Raw genomic sequence first — 20,587 nt, 5'->3', positions numbered from 1 at the left:
GTTGTAATAGGAAGTGAGACACCTGTACATTTTTTGCTTTTCCAGGTCACCTTCAGAGCCTCTCATGGGGCAAGCAGATGAAGATGAAATTACATGGGGAAGTGATGAACTCCCCATTGAATCAATAAATCAGGAACATCTAGCTAAAGGCAAGGGCTTGAACAAATAAACAAGCAATGGAAATGAGCCTTACAGTAATTATACCATGTCAGAAATGTATTTGAACATGTACTGTATATTATTAAGGTCCTAGTCCTGATAAGAGCAATCAGTGGGAAAGCAAGGTGTTCAAGAGTTCATAGGAGTTGGTCATCATAATTCATGCTTGCAGACCCTTTTTCACATAAGGGAGTAGTCCCACTGATTCACTAAATGCTCATCTGATCCAGGGATACAGAATTGGTCCCATAGTCAGAACTGAAGTCAATTCCCTTCCACCATATCTATTTTGCAAAAGCTAGTGGTGTAAGGTGAAATGTGTAGTTGGACTGAGCTCCTGTAGGATCTAATGATTGCTGACTCCACAATCCACATACAAAGCATTTTCCTCATAACTTTGGGCCTAATTTTGCCATCTTTCTGGAAATCAGTGGACCTACTCCCAAAATAAGATACTGCACAACATGAATAAGGGGAGCAGAATTTGGTGTCTGTCTTCAGCATTGTGACTATGTTCAGGAATATCAATTATTTGAACTCATTCACAGATCATATTCAGACTTGTGTCTTATCTGTGTTTCAAAGTGCTTTTTGCATTTGGAAAAAAGAACTCCAACATAAACCTTTCCAGTTAGCTTTCTGAATGATTCAGTAGTCACAAGCTATTTTTAATCCTCGTGTCAAGAAATCCTCAATTATTAATGAGTTGTGTGGCATTTGAAAGAATAATGGACATGTGCCTTTTGAACATTTTTGAAGAACTTAATGCAGTTAACATATATCACGTGTCTATTGTAAAAACACATTTTAAACTGAAGCTTTAACGAAAAAAACCTACAAGGGGTGACCTTGCACTTTTATGTATGAGTGTCTCAGTGGCTCAGGTTGCAGAGGTCTGATTTCATATTTGTGTATGGTTATTTATCTTGCAAATTACAGTGTGTCAAGAATCCATGCTAAAATGCATTTGTGGATTATTTCAATATATTTACTACAAGGAAATTAAATTTGAAAATTGTCCATTCATGGGTTCTCAAATGGTGACATTTTATTAGTTATAATTAATCATTAATTGATCTGTCTACAGTCTGGGGAAAATAGTGACAAAAGGTAGCAAGCATTATCAGTAATGGGATAATGCTGCAAGGACTGTTTGTCACGGATCTCTTATGGGTAATCTTTTATATAAAATATAACATGTGTATGACCAAGGAATTGACAACCTGAAAACTGGATGTGTCCGTAACTGGGAAATGTCTCGTTTCCTAGCACTGCACTAGAACATGCTATACACTGTCCTTTCTGGTAGCTGTTTATATGTACACATAAATCAATCTAGTTTTGCTGCTAGTTTGCCCTTTAGTGACAAATGAAGAGCTCTCTGCGCTTCCGATTGTCAGAGTGCTTCCTTCAGGCAAATACACTGGAGCCAAATTGAAGTCAGTCATCCGAATGTTACGTGGATTAATAGAACAAGGAGTTCCTTCCAAAGAGATTGAGGTAAACAAACATCAGCTATTTGACATCATTTGTAAAACCCTTTTAAATATGAATCATGAAATAGAAATACTCTTCACTAGGTGAAGCAGGTAGAAGCAGAGAGCTTGGTTCTGCATGACCTTGCTCCAGAGCAAAAGGGTACAAAGAATACTTTCCCTCCCTCAAGTTTAATGCGTTAGCTAGACTATGCTATATTGGCTTTAGACCTAGAAATGTGATTGAGATTTGCACATTTCTTCAAATCCATTAGCAATATTAATAACTAACGATACTTTTAAAAAAACAGCACTTAAGCTGAAAGGACATGGAAAATGTAGTAACCTCTGCAAAATCCATCTGCTAAAATGAAAATTATGTTAAAACTTGTAAGAGAACATTACAGAGTAATGACAGGAGGAGAGTTTGGGGCTTTTTTTTTTTTTTTGCAAAGTTGCATGCTTTCCTCCTCCCGTGTGTGACTGTGAATTGTAACTACATAGCTTGGGGAACAAATGCTTGATAATGGACTCTTCAGTCTATCAGAGAAAGGTATAATGAGATCCAATAGCTGGAAGCTAAATACTTTTATACTAGAAATGAGGTGTGCATTGTGACCTTATTATTAGCCATTAAAACACTTTACTAAGGATCACAGTGAATTCTCCATTTTAAAGTCAAGATTGGATGGGGTTTTTTTAAATATATATTCTTTAGTTCAAACAGCAATTATTTTCATGAAGTTCTGTGGCCTGTATTATACATGAGGTCAAACAAGAAAATCATAGTGATGGTCCCTTTGATCTTGGAATCTATGCATCTATGGTGCATCTATATTATTCCTAACATATGTTTTTAATAGATACTGTAAGTCACTTTACAGTTAAAACTTGATGATGTTTGGTTTATCCCAGCAAATATTAATATGACCTATCTGTTCATAGAATCTTCAAGACTTAAAGCCTTTGGATCAGTGTTTGGTTGGACAAACTAAAGAGAACAGGAGGAAAAACAGATATAAAAATATACTTCCCTGTAAGTTCTAAGTAATCCTACGATAAACGTTTATGTTGATTTAACCAGAAAGGCAGCATGGTCTGGTGAATTTGACATCAGACTGGTAAAGTTTGGCTCCTGTTCCCAGCTCTACGGATGAGTTACTGTGTGACTGGACAAATCTTTAAACCTCTCTGCACCTATTGTTCCGGTCTGTAACAGAGATGCTGCTGCTTACCCACCCTTGTAAAGTACTTTGAGGTCTGTGGATGGAAATCATTATATGAGTCACCTCAAACGTGAAAGTAAGCCAGTGCAGCGCGCTGGTAAGAGACTCGATGGCTGAGGGCGTGACTGTGGATGCTGCTAGCACCTGGTCTGTGTGGCCGCAGAGCACCCAGGCTCCAGCCCCAGTGCTCAAGAGGCGAGGCAGTGCAGTCCCCACTGCCCTAGCCAGCCCAGGAATCTGGTGGCCAGGCAGTGCACTCCAAACTGCCCTGGGGCTCCATGGTTAGGGAGCGTCGTGGCCACACTCCCAGCTCCAAGACCCACCCCCCACACACACATACACTGCTAAACGCCATGCTCTACAAAGCCCTGCCTGACTCCTGACTCCTCCATACTTTCCCCCCTCCTGCCCTGACTCCTGCACCCCCATTCCCTGCCCTGAGCTCCCCATGCTCCACAAACCACTGCCCTGACTCCTGCATTCGCTCCACATTCCCTGTGCTTGCCTTGGCTCCTGCACCCATGCCCTGAGCCCACCACCCTTGTCTTGACTCCTGCTCCCCACACTGCCTGTCCTGAATCCCCACACCTCCCCTTCCCACAGCCAAAGGAGGGGCAATAAAATAGGACCTGTGAGAAATTTGTTACTTTCACCCTGGCTCCACCTGCTTGTTATTTTATCACTCCCATCCTTATCATCCACTCTCACTTAAAACGTTAATTCTGTTTATGCAGAGGATCCTGTTTGTCCCATAACATAAAAATCAACAAGGGAGGACAGACCATGCTATTAGTTACACCATTGCAAATCTGGCGTACAAAAGATAATAACACCATGTCACTCTCACTATGAAAGAATTGTATTTATATTCCATTAGTTACATATGCAAGAGACATGAAGTCCAAGTCTAGAACTGGGAGCCAGAAAGTCTTGAGTTCTAAATTCTTTTCCAACAGAGTCAGTCTGTTGTCTTAGATAAGACGCTATAAGTGTGTCTACACTTTGTGCTGAGGGTGTGATTCCCAGCTCTAGGAGACATATCTGCTCTAGCTCATAGACCTGGCAGTGGGAGGAGCTAGCTTATTTGAAAACATGTGGTGATCGGGGTGGACCTGAATGAGTGGAAAAGTGCAAATGCGCCTTTTAAAAAGAGGGAGAATCAAGAGAAAGACAGACCAGTTAGCCTCACCTCAGTCCCTGGAAAAATCGTGAAGAAGATCTTCAAGGAATCCATTTTGAAACAGTTGAAGGAAAGGAAGGTGATCAACAACAGAAAACATGGATTCACCAAAGGCCAGTCATGACTGACCAACCTAATTGCCTTCTCTGATGAGATAACTGGCTCTATGGATATTGGGAAAGCAGTGGACATGGTATACCTTGACTTTAGTAAAGCTTTTGACACAGCCTTCCACATTATTCTTGCTGACAAGTTATGTATGGCCTGACTGAATGGACTATAAGGTGGATGGAAAGCTGGCTAGATCATTGGGCTCAGAGGATAGTGATCAATGGCTTGATTTCTCTTGGAACCCAGTATCAAGCAAAGTGCCATAGCGATAAGTCATGGGCCTGGTTTTGTTAGACATCATCATTAATGATCTAGATGATGGGGTGGATTGCACCTCAGCAAATTCGAGATGACACTAAGCTGAGGGGAGAGGTAGATATGCTGGAGGGTCAGGATAGGATCCAGAGTGACCTGGACAAATTGGAGGATTGGGCCAAAAGAAATCTCATTAGGTTAAAAAGGGCAAGTACAGAGTCCTGTGTTTAGGGCAGAAGAATCCCAAGCATTGCTCCAGGCTGGGCACTGACTGGCTCATCAGCAGCTCTGCAAAAGAGGACTTGGAGACTACAGTTAATGAGAAGCTAGAAAGGAGTCAACTGTGTGCCCTTGTTGCCAAGAATGTTAACAGTACAATGGGCTGCATTACTAGGAGCATTGCCAGCAGATTGCGGGAAGTGATTATTCCTCTATATTTGACACTAGTGAGGAGTATGGCATCCAGTTTTGGGGCCCAACTACAGAACATATGTGGACAAATCAGAGAGAGTGTAGCAGAGGACAACAAAAATGATTAGCAGACTGGGGCACGTGACTTATGAGGAGAGGCTGTGGGAACTGGGCTTGTTTGGCCTGCAGAGGAAATGAATATGGGAGGACATGATAGCAGCCTTCAGCTCCCTGAAGGGGGTCCCAATGAGGACGGAGAGATGCCGTTTGCAGTGGTGACACATGACAGAACAAGAAGCAGTGGTGTCAGGTTGCAGTGAGGGAAGTCTAGGTTGAATATTAGGAAAAATTATTTCACTAGGAGTGTAGTGAAGCACTGGAATGGGTTGCCTAGGGAAGTGATGGACTTAAGGCCAGTTTTGACAAAGCCCTGGCTGGAATCTCTTAGCTGGGGTTGATCCTACTTTGAACAGGGGTTTAGACTGGATGATCTCTTGAAGTCTCTTCCTGTCCTTATCTTCTATGATACTATGCTGCAAATGTGTAGATAGGGCCTATGATTGGCAGGCACTTGGGGCCACTGGCCCTGCTAGCTGCTTGCACTGCTGAAAATACATTCTCATGTTAGTGATCTAGCTCTTAATGATTAACACTTTGGAATCACACCCCAGCTCAGAGTTTAAACATACTCATAGGGCCTGATTTCTAGGAGTGCTGAAAGCCCAAAATTCCAGTTCTTCTCTACAGCAATTGGGAAGGCTCTGTACCTCTGATAATCAGGTTCCTCACCTCACTGCTGCTTCTTCCTTATGTGAGATGGGGTTAATACTTACTTTTTTTCAGAAGCTTATTTGGGGGAATTCATTGAGATGTGAGTCTCTTTGAAGATTAAAAGTACTCCGTAAGTGTTTAGAGGGCATTGGTTTAATTAGGACTATATGGACAAATATAATTAAAATATTTTTTCTATGCTGGGATTGCAGATGATACCACCAGAGTGCCCCTGGGAGCTGAAGGTGGATACATCAATGCCAGCTTCATTAGAATGCCAGTGGGGAATGAGGAATTTGTCTACATTGCATGTCAAGGACCACTCCCAACTACGGTAGCTGATTTCTGGCAAATGACTTGGGAACAAAAGTGTACTGTAATAGCCATGATGACCCAGGAAGTAGAAGGAGAAAAGATAAAATGCCAGCGCTATTGGCCAGAAGTACTTGGCAAAACTATCATGGTAAATGACAGACTTCGACTGGCCCTTGTGAGAATGCAACAGCTGAAAGGTTTTGTTGTTAGAGTGCTGGAGCTAGAAGATATTCAAGTAAGTAAATCCACTCATTGTGCACTCTGTGGGCTTTGAGGGGAATTAGGAAGGCTTCTTTTTTGTTACTTTGGCCTGGATTCATTGAGTCCAGCTGGTCTAAACTTCCACATCCTGGGAAAAACATGGGATTACTCTTGTGCTTTTTTGTCCTTATTTCTTCTGACTATTATGATTGAGCCACTCTTCTTCCATGTAGAACGTTGAGTGAGCGACTTCTTCCACCACTGGAATAAAATTCTGCATAACGTATCGCAGGTATTGGAACAGGGAGTTCTGAGAATGCTGTTGCACTCTCTTGCTTTAAGTGGTTTCCATTATGTCTAGGGTTTGCAGTTTGGTTCAGTGGTTCTCAGCACACCCACTGTACAAGTAGTTCCAGTGCTCCTCTAAGCTAGCTAGAGACTTTATCAGCAGGTAGCAGTTGTATATTGCTCAAGCACATCACCTCACAATGCTAATATGCCCCTTTCTCTCTTATATTAGAGGGTCAGGACTTGACCCTATTTATGCATTACTAATTGTGCCTTATATTTAGAAACACAAAGGTTTAAGAAAATTAAATTCACTTGTTAGTCAGTGCATGTGAAGTATGAATTCTTGCTAGTAGTGCACCTAATGTAACAAAACAAAACTGGTCTCTTTCACCTTTATACATAGTCCACGATCTTTTGCTCTCACGCTCTAATATGCTCTAGGTTTTTCCCCTGACACATGGCAGGGAAAGATTGAAATTCAAGCAAATTTGCATTTATATTCAAGTAAATCATTTTAAAGACTGTTCTGTTTACAAAACCTAAAATTTGAGTCACACTTAATTGGCAAGTCTATTTTTATAGTGAGCTGTTTGACCTCAGGATGCGTTTAAGCAAGTTTTACAGGGTCTGGCAGTCTGCTTTCTCATATCTGTGTATGTTTGTTCTGTATCTTTTGAAATCTTAGACTGGTGAATTGAGGCATGTTTCTCATCTGAATTTCACTGCCTGGCCAGACCATGACACACCATCTCAACCAGACAACTTGCTCACTTTCATCTCCTACATGAGGCACATCCATAAGTCGGGACCTATCATCACTCACTGCAGTGCTGGTATTGGACGTTCAGGGACTCTTATATGTATCGACGTGGTTCTAGGATTAATCAGCAAGGATCTTGAGGTCAGTACCCAGAGGACAGATTGAACTGTGCTTTCATCAAGGGTACATCTATGCTACCCAGGAAATTGACCCAGTCGGGTTTGATCTTCTGGGGCTCAGTTTTTGCACACCTAGTGGAGACACGTGAAATCGAACTATCGGGGTCAACAACTGACCCCTGTATGCCTCATTCTTGTGAGGAGTAAGGGAGGTGGATGGGAGAGTTTATCCCATCGACCTCCCTCAGTGAGGATGGCCAGATAAGTCGATTGTAGATATGTCGATTCCAGCTACACAGTTTCCAGAGCTGGAATTGCTTATCTACAATCAATTTTAAGGTCTAGTGAAGACCTGGCCTAAGTGAACTGTGAGCTCTAGGAGCTACGTGGTTATTTTTCTAGTGTGCAAGTGTTATGAATCAAGGACTCTGGTTATACCTTAACCTGGTATAGAATAGCTATAATTGGGAAGACCAGAAATACTGAGTACAAGGAAAAAGAATGCTAAAAACAGCAGATCATTCTAGATTTCAGACCCCAAGGTACAGCCCAAGTCACAACTTCCAAGAGCTGAGTCTGTGCAGCTGTTTTCAAGAGCATGAGCCACCTGCAGCCCAAGTCTGTGAACTGGGGCTGGAAGACTCACTGGCATAAGCTCCAAAACACTATGTAGACATATCCTTATAGGCTTAGAAGGATAAGAATTTTACCTGTAGATTTTGGTAAATTTCATTTTCATGGTACACTCACAAAGGGGCAAAAAATTGATCAACATTTAGAGAGGCAAAGCAAGAAAAATGTTGGCTGAGAATTTTTGAGTGTGGTGTACGGATATTTACTTGGTATACAGTAAATCCTCAAGAAACATGCAATCAAGTTGCATGTGTCTCAGGTTAATGCGACTGCCTCCCCTGACAGGAGTGTGAAACCTGCTCCTGTCAGGGACGGCAACCGCGAGTCAGACTGCTGTCGCTAACAGACAGCTGTTTGCAGCACTGGTTCTCTCAGCTGGGGAGCCCCGCGGGCACACAGCTGCTTGTGGTGTGGTTTTGCCACAAGCAGCTGTGTGCCTCCCACCTGGGAGAAGTCATGGGCCATGTGGCTGCCCCCCTACTCCCTCCAGCTGCCTGCTCCCTCAAGTCTCCCCAATTTATGTGGAATTCGATTTACGTGGATGTTGCCAGGATGCAACCTCTGCGTAAATCCAGGATACTATATTTTGATATGTGATCTCAACAGTTTATTTTAGGGGTTAAAAAGCTTAACATTTTGAATCTCAGTATCTGTTGTCATTAAATAACTTGTCTGATATCACAGCGTAAATTACTGTGGCTGAAAAAGAAAAATTGAAAGAAAAATTCTTACGCCCCATAATTTTGCACAACTCTGAAAATGTAAACAGAACATTTAAAAAAGGACTGTCACTCTCGTGTGGGTCTTCCTAGTCACAGTAGACGCTGTAAATGAAGCCCTCAATTGAAACTATAAGGGGCGTGATCCATAGTCCATGCAGACTGAAGGATGCCGACTACTACTAAGCCTCATAATTTTGCACAACTCTGAAAATGTAAATAGAACATTTAAAAAAACTTAAAAATAAATGTTAATATTACACATCACAATTATAAAAATAAGATCTAAATCTATCACACCTTGTTATTTAATGACTTTAGTAATTTTTTCTCATAAATGAATTAAGTACTCACATTTCTTCTTAAGAGTGGTTTTATAAAATGAGCTTTAAATGACATTAATCTATCTAATGCTTTGGTTTTTTAAATCCTCCCTTATTCTGCTTTCAGAGATCTGGTCTGTTTGAGCATAGGACACTGTGACATTCAGAAGCCAACTAAACCAAATATTTAAAACAAAAAGCAAAATCAGGTTGGCCATTTTATGGCAGCTACGATGTACAATCGAAAGCTGTAGCATACAGCACTTACCGCTTTTCATCCACAGTAAGGTGGCTGTAATAAAGCAAAACCAAAATAGGTCACTATTTCAACTCTCATACCTAAACCTAAGTCAGTGATGTGATAAAAGTGCTTTTGTAATGAAACTTGTTATCATGCTGTTTCATAGAAATTATGTGCTCCTTGTCCACAGGAGGGCAGTGACAGCCTCATTTTAATGACATGCCAACCCCCAGTTCATGGAATAATCACTTTCCAATCATCTAGCTTTAAAATAAAGTGTATTGGCAGCATCTCAGGACCCAGTTCAGCAGAGCATATATGTACATGCTTAATTTTGATCATTCTCGTAGTCCCATGGAAATCAAAGAGAATGCAAGCATAGTTAAAAGTTGAGCCCATAGGTAAAGGCTTTCCTGGATTAGGGGTAGAATGTGCAGCACCTTGCCAGACTGAGCATTAATTAAATAAAGAATGGGGAAGATACAGCTGTGTTGGAGCAGTTAAAATGAAAGGTAAGGGAAAAGTCGATGATACACGCTGGGCACGTCTATGCTAGGAACTAGTTAAGCACTACTTCGAAGTCGCCAGCAGAGAGTTTACTTACACACGTTTTCACTTACTTCGAAGTACAGAGCCCGACTTTGAAGTCCTTATTCCATTCTCGGGAATGGAGTAATGCCCTACGTCGAAGTAGGGTGTGTGTAGACACTCAGCTTCAAAATTACTTACTTCAAAGTAAGCAACTTGGAAGTCATTTTTGTAGTTTAAACACACCCGCAGAAAGGTCTCACGTATTTATTGCACTGCTAAAGGCTATGCAATAGGCTTTCTGTAACATAGTGGATTTACTGGCATTTGACTAATATTTGTGTACTAGACTAGAGTGTAAATGTAAATTCCCTGTTTTGTCCTGTATATATGTGTGTTTGTTATAACATCTCACTTGCTGCTATCATCTGTTTGCTTATGGCAGTTTGACATCTCTGATTTGGTGCGTACAATGCGACTACAGAGGCATGGAATGGTTCAGACAGAGGTATGTCTTTGTTTAACAAGTTGTGTTTTAATAAAGATTTGTAACTTATTTTCTGATCTCAAAAAATTGTGATAAGCATATACGTTGTGCAGGGAAATAAATGTGTCTGTGTTGGGAAATATAGTAGAATGGGTCACTTTGTGTCCTAGAAACTCAACCTCAATGTTGCTGGAGTGAAATATAAGGACAAAATTCATAAGGATTCATGTAATTTTTGGCATGCTTCATCACATGTAAATACAAGTGCATGCAGACATAAGTCTGACAGGTACAAATATGTGCAAATGTACATGTAGTGAACAGTGTTGATCAGGGCTAGAAAAGATCTGACATAGTCTTATTCTAGAATTTTTGTATTAAATCCCTTGTTCCATTGTTGGAAACACTTTTATTTTTACTTCAACTGGAAATACTATCGTAATAACACATTTGTGCCTTTTCACCTATAAAAAGCAATTACATTTTACCTGATGCTCTTAGCCATTAGCATTATGGTAATTGGGTGGATGGCTTTTAGGACTGAAAAAAGTTAAAGAAGCCTCCTAAGCTGAACCTAGAAAAGACAGTGAATACAAGATAAGGGAGCTCTCGGACCATATTTAATACAAAATGCAGAATTGTCCAGTAATAGCCCCACTCGCTGCAGGATTATTACTGTAAACTAGGAGGTCACATCACAGATCTGGCCTTTGCTCCCAGCGCTGCCACTGACTTTCTGTGAGACCTTGGACCACTCACTTCACTTCCTTGTACTTCCTCTTCCTCATTTGTGAGCTGCTCTGAGGTCTGCAGATGACAAGCCCTATATGAGCACAACAATGGTGGTGGTAGGATAGGAATAAAACTGAATATTAATCATGAGACAAATCCGCATGGAGTACACTGGAAAACAGGGGAGCTATTCTTGACTGACTCTCTCTCTTTGGATGCCTTATAGCATCCACTCATCATATTTAGAGCCCTGTGCGGTTACCAAATTGGTATCCTCATCCACATCTGCAAAAATGATCTGTGGCTATTCACTTACACAGATGTAGATATCTGTGGATATGAAGCAGGTATCTGTGGATTTGCTTATTCTCTTGTTAATAAACTATGTGAAATATCATTCAGATAAGGAACTTTGCCACCTGTGAAGTACACGTAGAGGCTAGCTTATGTAGCTAGTGTGAACATTTTGTTCAATGTGTTCATGATTCTTCCTTTCACAGGATCAGTATGTTTTCTGCTATCAAGTTGTCCTGTATGTCTTAAAACATCTCCAAGCTGAAGAACAGAAAAGGGGCAAATTAAATACCAAAGCCTGAAGTGCTTTTTAAAAGAAAGGAACAGAGACAAAGGCTCCAGCATATTGTGTTCATTCCACCATTATCAGTCCAGTCCTTTTATTCATTCTCTGTCAGCCATCTCGTCAATGCAGTCTGCCCTTCATGCTACTTATAATACACAGTAAAGGGCAAGACAATGTAGTACCACTACTTCCCCATGCCCCACAATATTGGAGTTCTTTATCTAACAAGAAAAATAACTTACTCTATGATAAATTACTGAAATGAGAATATGGGTATGCAACTTTTTCTTTTTGTTTAATATTTGTTTCTGCTTCAAGAGAATGAGGGTGGGGAAAATAAGGCAGTATTTTATCCTGGTGAACTTTTCATACAGAGACATTTTACTAGTCTATTTTAAAAGCTTGTTTATAGCAGATTGTATTTTTTCAGTATTTTGATATAGTAAAGCAATTTTATAAGGGATACTTGAAATCAGTATTTAAGCTTTACAAGACACCTGTTAGCCTAGGAAAGAGTAGTGAATGTTTACTGTAAGTATCACTGTTCATGATATTTACTTCATAGAATTTTGTGTATATATTTATATACTTTTACAAAACAAGCTGAATTATCAGGTGCCTACATTTATTACTGATCAGGCATTTCCACTGTGTAAATAAAAATACATTTTAAAACATATGTAGGTGTGTTTTATGTCCACATGAGGTTGTTATACTTGTCTGAATACTGTGGTTTTAACTGTTATTTTGTGCTATTACATGTTTTAAAACAAAAGAACATAAGCCTTTTATCTTAGTTTCCATTTCTTCCTCTGCCTAATGCTGGTGGGTGTTTAGTTGTTGGAGGTTTAAAACAACATGTATTTAGTAGGAAACTGAACTCTGCATAACCGTGGCACATAAAGTATATATTGCAGTGCATCAGACATTTCAACTTAAAAGCTGCGCTCAAAGACGTGTGAATAAGCAAGCTTTCATCCCCACATTATGGCTACATCTACACTAGCCCAAAACTTCAAAATGGCCATGCAAATGGCCATTTTGAAGTTTACTAATGAAGCACTGAAATACACATTCAGCGCCTCATTAGAATGCCGGCAGCCGCAGCACTTTGAAATTGACATGGCTCACTGCCGCACGGCTCATCCAGACAGGGCTCCTTTTCAAAAGGACCCCAACAACTTCAAAATCCCCTTATTCCTATCTGCTGTTAGGAATAAGGGGATTTCGAAGTTGCCAGGGTCCTTTTGAAAAGGAACCCCATCTGGACGAGCCGCATCAATTTCGAAGTGCCGCGACTGCCGGCATTCTAATGAGGCGCTGAATGCGTATTTCAGCAGTTCATTAGTAAACTTCAAAATGGCCATTTGCATAGCCATTTTGAAGTTTTGGGCTAGTGTAGACACAGCCTGTGAGTCTCAGCATTGCTCATGGTCCCAACATTCCTCAGGCTAAACCAGTCTCACCCCACCTCTTGGTCCTGTTCCAGAGCCCTGCAGTAAAAAGATCGCTGGGTGGCCAGCACAGATCCACCTTCCCTGAATCAATGCCAGCATCCTGCAGTAGGGGCTTTTCACAGTCAGAGAGACTCTGGTGGACTCAGAACAAGTACGACTCTGAGAGAAGTAGTTGTGAGTCCTCTTGTTCCTGGTAGCTGGGCAGTACACCCTGGTCACCCCAGCCCTCAGCACCACAAGTGCCGGTAAGGCTAGTCAGTGGCTAGCAGCCCTGGGCTCCCAAGTTGGTCTTGGGATATTGGAGAGACCCTCAGCCTCAGTATCTCGTCCACTAAGGCCAGTGCAAACCGCTGGGGAAGAAAACCCCTACACCCAAGGGCACCTAACATGTACCTTGGAGGTATCACAGGGTCAGGGAGTGGTAATTCCAGAACCAGTCTCTTCTTCGAGTGATTGCTCCTGTGCATTCCAGTATGTGTGTATGCATACTGTGTGCGTGACTTTCAGAAGATTTTTCCCTAGCTGTACCCATTGCATCAGCAGCAGCACCCACTGCAGCGACATCATTGACATTGCATATAAATACTTTTGCCAACCCAACCCCTGCGAAGTTCCTTCTTTCCGCCTACTGACCACGTTGGAGCTTCTAACCCCTGCTTCACAGTTGGTGGCATTCTCTAGTTAGGAAGAAGTGGGTCTGTGCCACGAAAGTTCATCATTTTGTTAGTGTTTAAAGTGCTACATTTCTGTTGCTTAGTTTTGGCTCATCATAGTTGATTGTTGTTAATAGCTGTTGTTAGTCTTCAAGGTGGTTTTCCCCTCACTTAGGCTACGTCTACTCTACGGGAAAGTTTCGAAATGGCCATGCTAATGGTCAAATCAGAAAATATTAATGAGGCACTGAAATGAATATTCAGAGCCTTATTAGCATGCTGCTGGCCGCAGCACTTTGAAAGTGCTGGGTTTCACTTGCACGTAGCTCGTCTGCATGGGGATCCTTTTCGAAAGGACCCTGCAAAGGTTGAAATCCCCTTATTCCCATCAGCTGGAGCTCTGCGTGCTGCATCATCCTCAACATATCCTCCTCGGCCTGGACTTTATGCTCTCTGAGCACCCTCCTGTCCTCTCCATCTGCCCTCCTTTCTTCCAGTGTGGTTCTCATCCATGCATTTAATTGTACCCTGTCTGTGCGAGTGGCTTGCAGTGCTCTAGGAACATGTCTTACCACATTCATTTTCTCCTTCAGATCTGTGCCAGTCTAAGAGCTGGAGGAAGGTGGGGAGCAGTGGTCAAAGAGCCCTTTTTTGTTGTTCTCCTCTTCCTCATCTATTATGTCTTCCCCACTGTTGCTAGAGGCTGCCTGAGGAATCTGTTGGGAGGTATCCATGGATTCTTTGAGGAGTTCCCCTAGAATCCCATGCAGCTGCTCATAAAAGCAGCATGTTTGTGGCAATGAGCCAGAATGTTCATTTCTTCCTTTGTATTCTGGTATGCCAGCCTGAGTGCCTTTATTTTTGCGTGGCACTACTGGGCATCCCTGCTGTATCTTTTTTAAACCATGCCCTGTGAGATCTTGGCATAGATGTCTGCATTTCTTTTGCTGCTGCATAGTTCTGCCAGCACTGCCTCATTCCCTCCCTCCCCCTCCCCCCGGCCCTCAGCAATAAGGTACTAATCTCCTGCATGTTCCATGCTGGAGTTCATCTTTGACCCAGGGAATTCATGGCCAGATGTGCTACCAAACTGTGCTGTCTGCTCTGCTTGCCACACTGGCCAAGCAAGAAATGAAGTTCAGACTTTCCCGTGCCATTTCCTGCACACCTGGAGAGCAGCAGAGCTAAAAGTGGTGGCCAGAGTGATCACATTGGGGTATTGTGGGGCACTGCCAGGAAGTCAAGAACATTGAATTTCACATTGCTCCATCTGCGTTACCTAAAGTTGACCATCCAAAGCCAAATTTGGCATTACTCCATGCAAAGCACCAAAATCAAACTTAGGAACCATTAAAGTCAGTGGAATGGACCCTGTAGTGTGGACTGATTGCTTAGAAAATCAACCTAAGTCAGCTAAGATTGATTTAGCCTCCTAGTGTAGACCAGTCCCTTTGATATATATATCATAGAATTGATATCCTGGTTCAGGCCAAAAAGATATTATTTAGGCCTTTCTACAAATCAAAATTAACATACTCAAGACTGAATCCTTTTTAAAACTGTATTACAAACACAGCATGCAATCTCATTTCTACATGCTGCTTTATAACATTGATTTGAGATCCGAATGCCCTTTTAAAATAGTCTTCCTGCACCCCACCCTATGCAACTTGTTACCAAAACAAAAACATGTAAAATTAATTTTATATCTCAAGGTAATACTGGCAATGTGCCTGATGGTTTCATTGTTTCTAAAACTGACATATCTAAAAGAACAAAGGGGTTAAATACCTTTGGAGGGTCTGGACCAAAGTCCTTTTAAAACTATGGATTCATAAACTTGTACGTTTTTTGCAGATTATGAATTTAGCCCATTTATGATGTACTAAGGATATTCATCCTGTGAGGAGGACTCTACAAATGAGCTTGCTAGAGTTTTAAAATAAATACCATGTAGATAGCTTGTGAACGGACTTGTACAAAGTTGAAATTTATTCATGCCCTAGTCATGTCCCACATCCAGCTTTCCTGGGTATTACATACTCAACTGTACATGACAGCTCATCCTTGCTAGCAGGTAGCTGTTGAGTCAATTGAATTCATGGAAATAAATGGCCAAAACTTGAAGGCCTTACTTAACAGCAGAATTTTTCTGAATGTCAGTTTTTGCTGGAGGTGGTATGTTACAATAGCATAAAGTGAGACAACAATTTGAACTGCTCTCACCGATGGGAGTTCTGAGTAGGGCCTGAGTGAGGCTTGAACAAGGTCTTCAAAGATCTGAGCCTTACATGAGGCCATCAGAAGGGTGGAAGTGGCCTTCTTGCACCAATTCTCTTACCCTTCAGGTCAGATTCCGTTTGCTGGGCAGTCTTGTTTTCGTGGTCAAGTTTATTCAATCTTTTGGCTTCAAACTTCCTTTCAGCCTCTAATGCTATCGGAGAGAAAGAGAGAATATGCATTGAAACCACCTTAAGGGACAATTTATATTTCCTATAAGCCCTACTTTTGTGTTCTCACAGCTAAAATACAATGTCATTTCTATTCATGCTATTGGCTATTTTATCCATCTGGATAACCTTAACTAGCTCTCTTGAGAATTTTCATTACAAATAGAAGCAATGACTAATTTAAAGTATGACTATATATGGGGTATCCATAACCATACTGCTAACCTTCCATCTGAAATCCATTTCAATCTGATATTCTGGCCCCTCCCCACCCACTCTGCACTGGTAATTTTTCTAAAACTATTTTTATAAGATTTAACAAACAAAATTGAGATAGTTCAGATTTACCTCCATTCCTCTTAGCTGTACCCAAGTAAAAGTTTGGCACAGCTGTCAATTAAATGTAATAATTTAAATCATTATTCTCTCTTCCTGGTGATTTCCTCTCCCGCTGATGTCAGACAGCATACTTACCTGGGACTCAGACCAGAACTGAATTGTGATTCTGCCACTGGCCTGCTGGATAATCTTGGGCAATTCAGATGCCCTCCCTATGCCTCAGTTTCCCAATCTGTAAAATTGAGAGACTGTTGACCTCCCTTGTAAAGCACTTTGATATCTATTGATGAAAAGCACTATAAAAGAGCTAGGTGGAGTTTAGTACTTTCATTTTCAAAACACTTTACAAACTTTAACTAAGTAATCACCAATCCCAGAAGACAGGTAAGTATTGTTCTCATTTTACAGATGTTAAGTTTTCCTCAAGATCACAAAGGCAGTCATTGGCAAGGGTCTGCAAGACCATTATAGCTGAAATCCACCAAACCAAGGAGTGGAAGGTACCTCAGAAAACAGAACAGTAGTAAAAGTAGAGCCTTTCAACCCAGAAAGACGAGAACAGCTTGACCTAGTGAAAAATCAGAATCTTAAACAATTTGCTGTTGAATGGAGGGAGACGTAGTGAACATTTTAAGACGTGTATCAGAGAGGTAGCCATGTTAGTCTGTATCTTCAAGAACAAGAAGAAGTCCTGTGGCACCTTAGTCTATAAGATGCCACAGGACTTCTTGTTGTTCTTTAAGACATATGCTGACTCTGAGGGGAAAAGGTCGCTGTATATGATACAAGATGCATATTATTGAACAACTCTACAATGTTGTAGGAGCGGGGGCAGTTGCTTCTATCTTCTGTCATGTGTAATCACTTTTTCTTGATTTTTCTCACCGTGGTGCAGAATATTTGCTTCTCTTGTTTTGAACTTAGAAGTGGAGCTAAGAACATGGAATTCATTTAAAAATTCCGAGTATGGACTTTAGCTGATTTCACCAAATTGCTGTTTCAATTGCCACACAAAATGGGACACTGAGGCTGTCTCTACACTACAAAAATAACTTGAAAGTTGCTTACTTCGAAGTAAGCAACTTCGAAGGAGAGTGTCTACACCCACACTCCCTACTTGGAAGTTAAACTTCATAGTAGGGTACTACTCCATTCCCAGGAATGGAGTCAGGACTTCGAAGTTGGACTCCGTACTTGGAAGTTAACTTCGAAGTAAGGGAAAATGTGTGTAGACTTTCTGCTGGTTACTTCAATGTAGTGCCTAACTTCAAAGTTAACTTCGAAATTAGTTCCTAGTGTAGATGCACCCTGAATCTTTAAAAGCATATCATACAACTTACTGTGTACTGATGGGATCAGCCTGCATTCAACAGTGATAGCTGGCTGTAACATTAAAGCGTGGCGCCAACAGATATCTTTAAGGAGAGACGGGTTTGTCTGTCCCATTTCCCAGCACAAACGCCTTGTCAGCAAAGCAAGTTCTGCAACATCCTCTCTGTGAGAGCAAAAAATGTCATGAATGAGTAGTTTGTACAGCAGTGAAAATAAATCCACATCAGGGCACCCGCACAGCATTGTCTATAGCTAGGCTATCGGTTTCAAATGACACGTTTGTCTATAAACAGGTGTTGTTTTGGCTCCCATCTGTATTCTTGTAGAAAAATGAAAGCACAGAGAAAGACAAGAGAAATTAATGAAAATTGGGAGGCTTCAAAGGTAGTATCATCAATTATTCGATCAGACTTTTCCCTCATTCATACCATGTTTAATAGAATGACACAATCAGAAAAAGTCAGGCATAATTTGCTTTTTATTACTTAAGACAGTTAAATCAAATTTCTGACAATTTTGCAATCTTGTTCCTTCTCTGAAGAGCAAAAAGATGAATTGCACTCCAAAGTCACTCTTTTGTGGCCCCTATTTGCAGGGACCTCTTAAAATATGTTCTGACATGAGTCAGTTTGTTCCTAAACACAAAGGCTGTGTCTACACTACAGTGACCTGTTGACAGAAGTTAATGTCAGAAGAGGTCTTCAAGCAAAACTTCTGTTGACAGATCACGTCCACACACAAAAGTGGATTGAAAGAGCAATCTACTCTGCCAACCGGAAGTTCAGCAAACAGGGCTGTCCGTGAACTGGAAGCCTCTTCTGTTGACAGAAGGTCCCTGATGGAAACTGTCGACAAAGGTGTTATTCCTCATCCTGGAGAGACAGAACTCTGTCAGAGGAGGTTTTGTGTGTAGACACTCTGAGTTTTGTCTGGTGTAGACATAGCCAAAGAAAAAGCACATCCCATTTTGCCACTGTGGATCACCTCATTCAACCTTAAATTTCCATCAGAGACAGGAGGCGCAGAATTTAGGGGTAGGAAGCATTGGAGTGCAGAATACCTCTCCTACGTGGGGTGGCTCTCTACTTGTTCCCACGTTGTAGGGCTTAGGGGAACAGATGTGTCTGCCTATCTGTGCTGCTTATAAATCTGTCTTTACTCTAGTCTTAGGAAAAGATTGATGTTGTAATAAATGCAACTAGTTTGTTAGAGAAATGATGAAAACATATAAAATGCAAAAGCATTTAAATTGTGGGATTCATTCCAATTTCTTCTGTGTGAAAGCATCTTTCTAAATTCAGCTAGGAGAAACAGAAGAAACCCTATAAACAAAGGTTAACAGTGAAACTCTACAGTTGAGGATTGAGGCCAGGAAATGCAAGACTGAAGTTTAAAACTCAACCTTAACTCTGCTCTCTTATATTTATGCATTATACATTTTTCTATGAATATATGAGCTGGAATTTCCTATATCCCCTTACTTGCAGTAACTTACAATACAGTACCTACTTTCGTCCTGGTTGGCTTGAATTTGAAGTCCAAAAGAAGCTTATTTTGGTGCACATAGCTGTGTTTGGGCCAAGGACTGTGTATCAATTCAGCACCTGGTTCTGTGGACAGAGGACTATTTCCCAGTGCCAGCAATCTGACACTTAACAAGCATTTAATCAATTTAAGATTGAAAAATTGTTAAGAGGCAGGAGAGGAGATTACACAAGGAGCCAGGTAAGCTGCATTCTAGTCTTAGTTCTGTCAGGGCTAAACTATGATACAAAACTGTTGACTCTGAATCTCACTGCTGACTTAGGCTGCAGGTTTAAAAATAGCAGTGTGGACATTGAGTCCTGGGCTTAGACCCTCCCACAGTTGTGGCCATACCACGGGCCTTTTACTTCAGTGGTGATAAAGCCTGTGTGACTGTGGGCAAGACACTTCTCCTCCCTGTGCCTAAGATACCATACCTACCCTTTGTCTATTTCAACTGTAAAATCTTTGGAGCAAGGACTGTCCCACCCCAATCTCTTAATATAATGATAATTAACAAACTATGGGTGCATTAGATGAGTGCAAGCTGCTATGTTTATTGCCTGTAGGCTGTACTAACCAGAACTTACACTTTGTAACAGCTTGCTGCTAAAACAGATTTTACTGTCCTCTTTCTGTGAAAATCATATTCCATGGCACATCAGTGGATACAGTTCACTTAGGCTTGTCAGAACAACAGGCAAACTGTCCTCCTTTGCTCCCTCTGTGCCTGTAACATAAGAAACTGTTAGCCAGGAAAATCCATTCTGCCTGGACATTTACTTTAAGTACATCAAGTAGATGAATTAAATGTAAATGAATAGAAAAGCTGTTCCAGGAATAAAGAGGTGCATGTGTCAGTCTTGCCTGAAGTTTTTGGACTATTTAATTCTGAATAGCCCAAACAATGCAGAATAAAGAAGGTCTTTGATCCCTATTTCTGGTTTACTCTTATGTTCCATCCATACCACACAGCTATGAGTGACTTGGCCAACAAAATACTTTCCCCCTCCCAGCCATGAGCGGGGTTCACACTGGGGACAGGAGAGCACCCCAGCTGACAACTTTGGGGATGAAGGGACTAAGCTCCTGGGAACAGAAAAAGTTGTCGCTCAATTGCCAGTGTATACAAAGCCTTACAGTGTCCATACACATAAGGCAAAACCTGCCATTTGAGACTGATCCAAAGCCAACTGAAGTCAAAGGGAATCCATTCCACTGGAATCAGTGAGCTTTGGGCCAAGCCCTTTCAGTCTAGATGGCTTATTTTACATTAAGGAAAACAGAGAAAAAGTATAAACAATCCTCCATGAGA

The 20,587-nt window shown here is 41.2% G+C and overlaps 2 protein-coding genes across 12 annotated transcripts in view; one reads left to right on the top strand and one right to left on the bottom strand.

The window, feature by feature from the left end:
* Positions 1-12,194, top strand: part of PTPN13 (protein tyrosine phosphatase non-receptor type 13) — a 178,470-nt gene extending 166,276 nt beyond the window's left edge. For 10 of the 11 annotated variants that reach the window (XM_074993670.1, XM_074993669.1, XM_074993672.1 and 7 more), the window contains 7 exons: positions 46-149; positions 1,511-1,659; positions 2,580-2,670; positions 5,801-6,138; positions 7,081-7,296; positions 10,164-10,226; positions 11,438-12,194. In XM_074993670.1, the coding sequence (XP_074849771.1) occupies positions 46-149; positions 1,511-1,659; positions 2,580-2,670; positions 5,801-6,138; positions 7,081-7,296; positions 10,164-10,226; positions 11,438-11,533 (1,057 nt within the window). In that variant the 3' untranslated portion in view covers positions 11,534-12,194. The remainder of the gene's footprint in view (positions 1-45; positions 150-1,510; positions 1,660-2,579; positions 2,671-5,800; positions 6,139-7,080; positions 7,297-10,163; positions 10,227-11,437) is intronic. The other variant, XM_074993667.1, reaches the window with a different exon arrangement.
* Positions 12,195-15,927: 3,733 nt separating this feature from the next.
* On the bottom strand, positions 15,928-19,927 carry C4H4orf36 (chromosome 4 C4orf36 homolog). The gene is made up of 3 exons (XM_074992105.1): positions 19,863-19,927; positions 17,757-17,911; positions 15,928-16,061 (listed from the first exon to the last, which is right to left on the bottom strand). The coding sequence occupies exons 1-3, from the start codon at positions 19,925-19,927 to the stop codon at positions 15,928-15,930; spliced, it is 354 nt and encodes a 117-aa protein (XP_074848206.1).
* Between the last annotated feature and the right edge of the window lie 660 nt (positions 19,928-20,587).

This window comes from Carettochelys insculpta, chromosome 4 (assembly GCF_033958435.1).
Source record: "Carettochelys insculpta isolate YL-2023 chromosome 4, ASM3395843v1, whole genome shotgun sequence".
NCBI classification, from domain to species: Eukaryota; Metazoa; Chordata; order Testudines; family Carettochelyidae; genus Carettochelys; species Carettochelys insculpta.
Note: the sequence above shows the minus strand (reverse complement) of the source record. Positions and strands in the feature narration are given on the sequence as shown.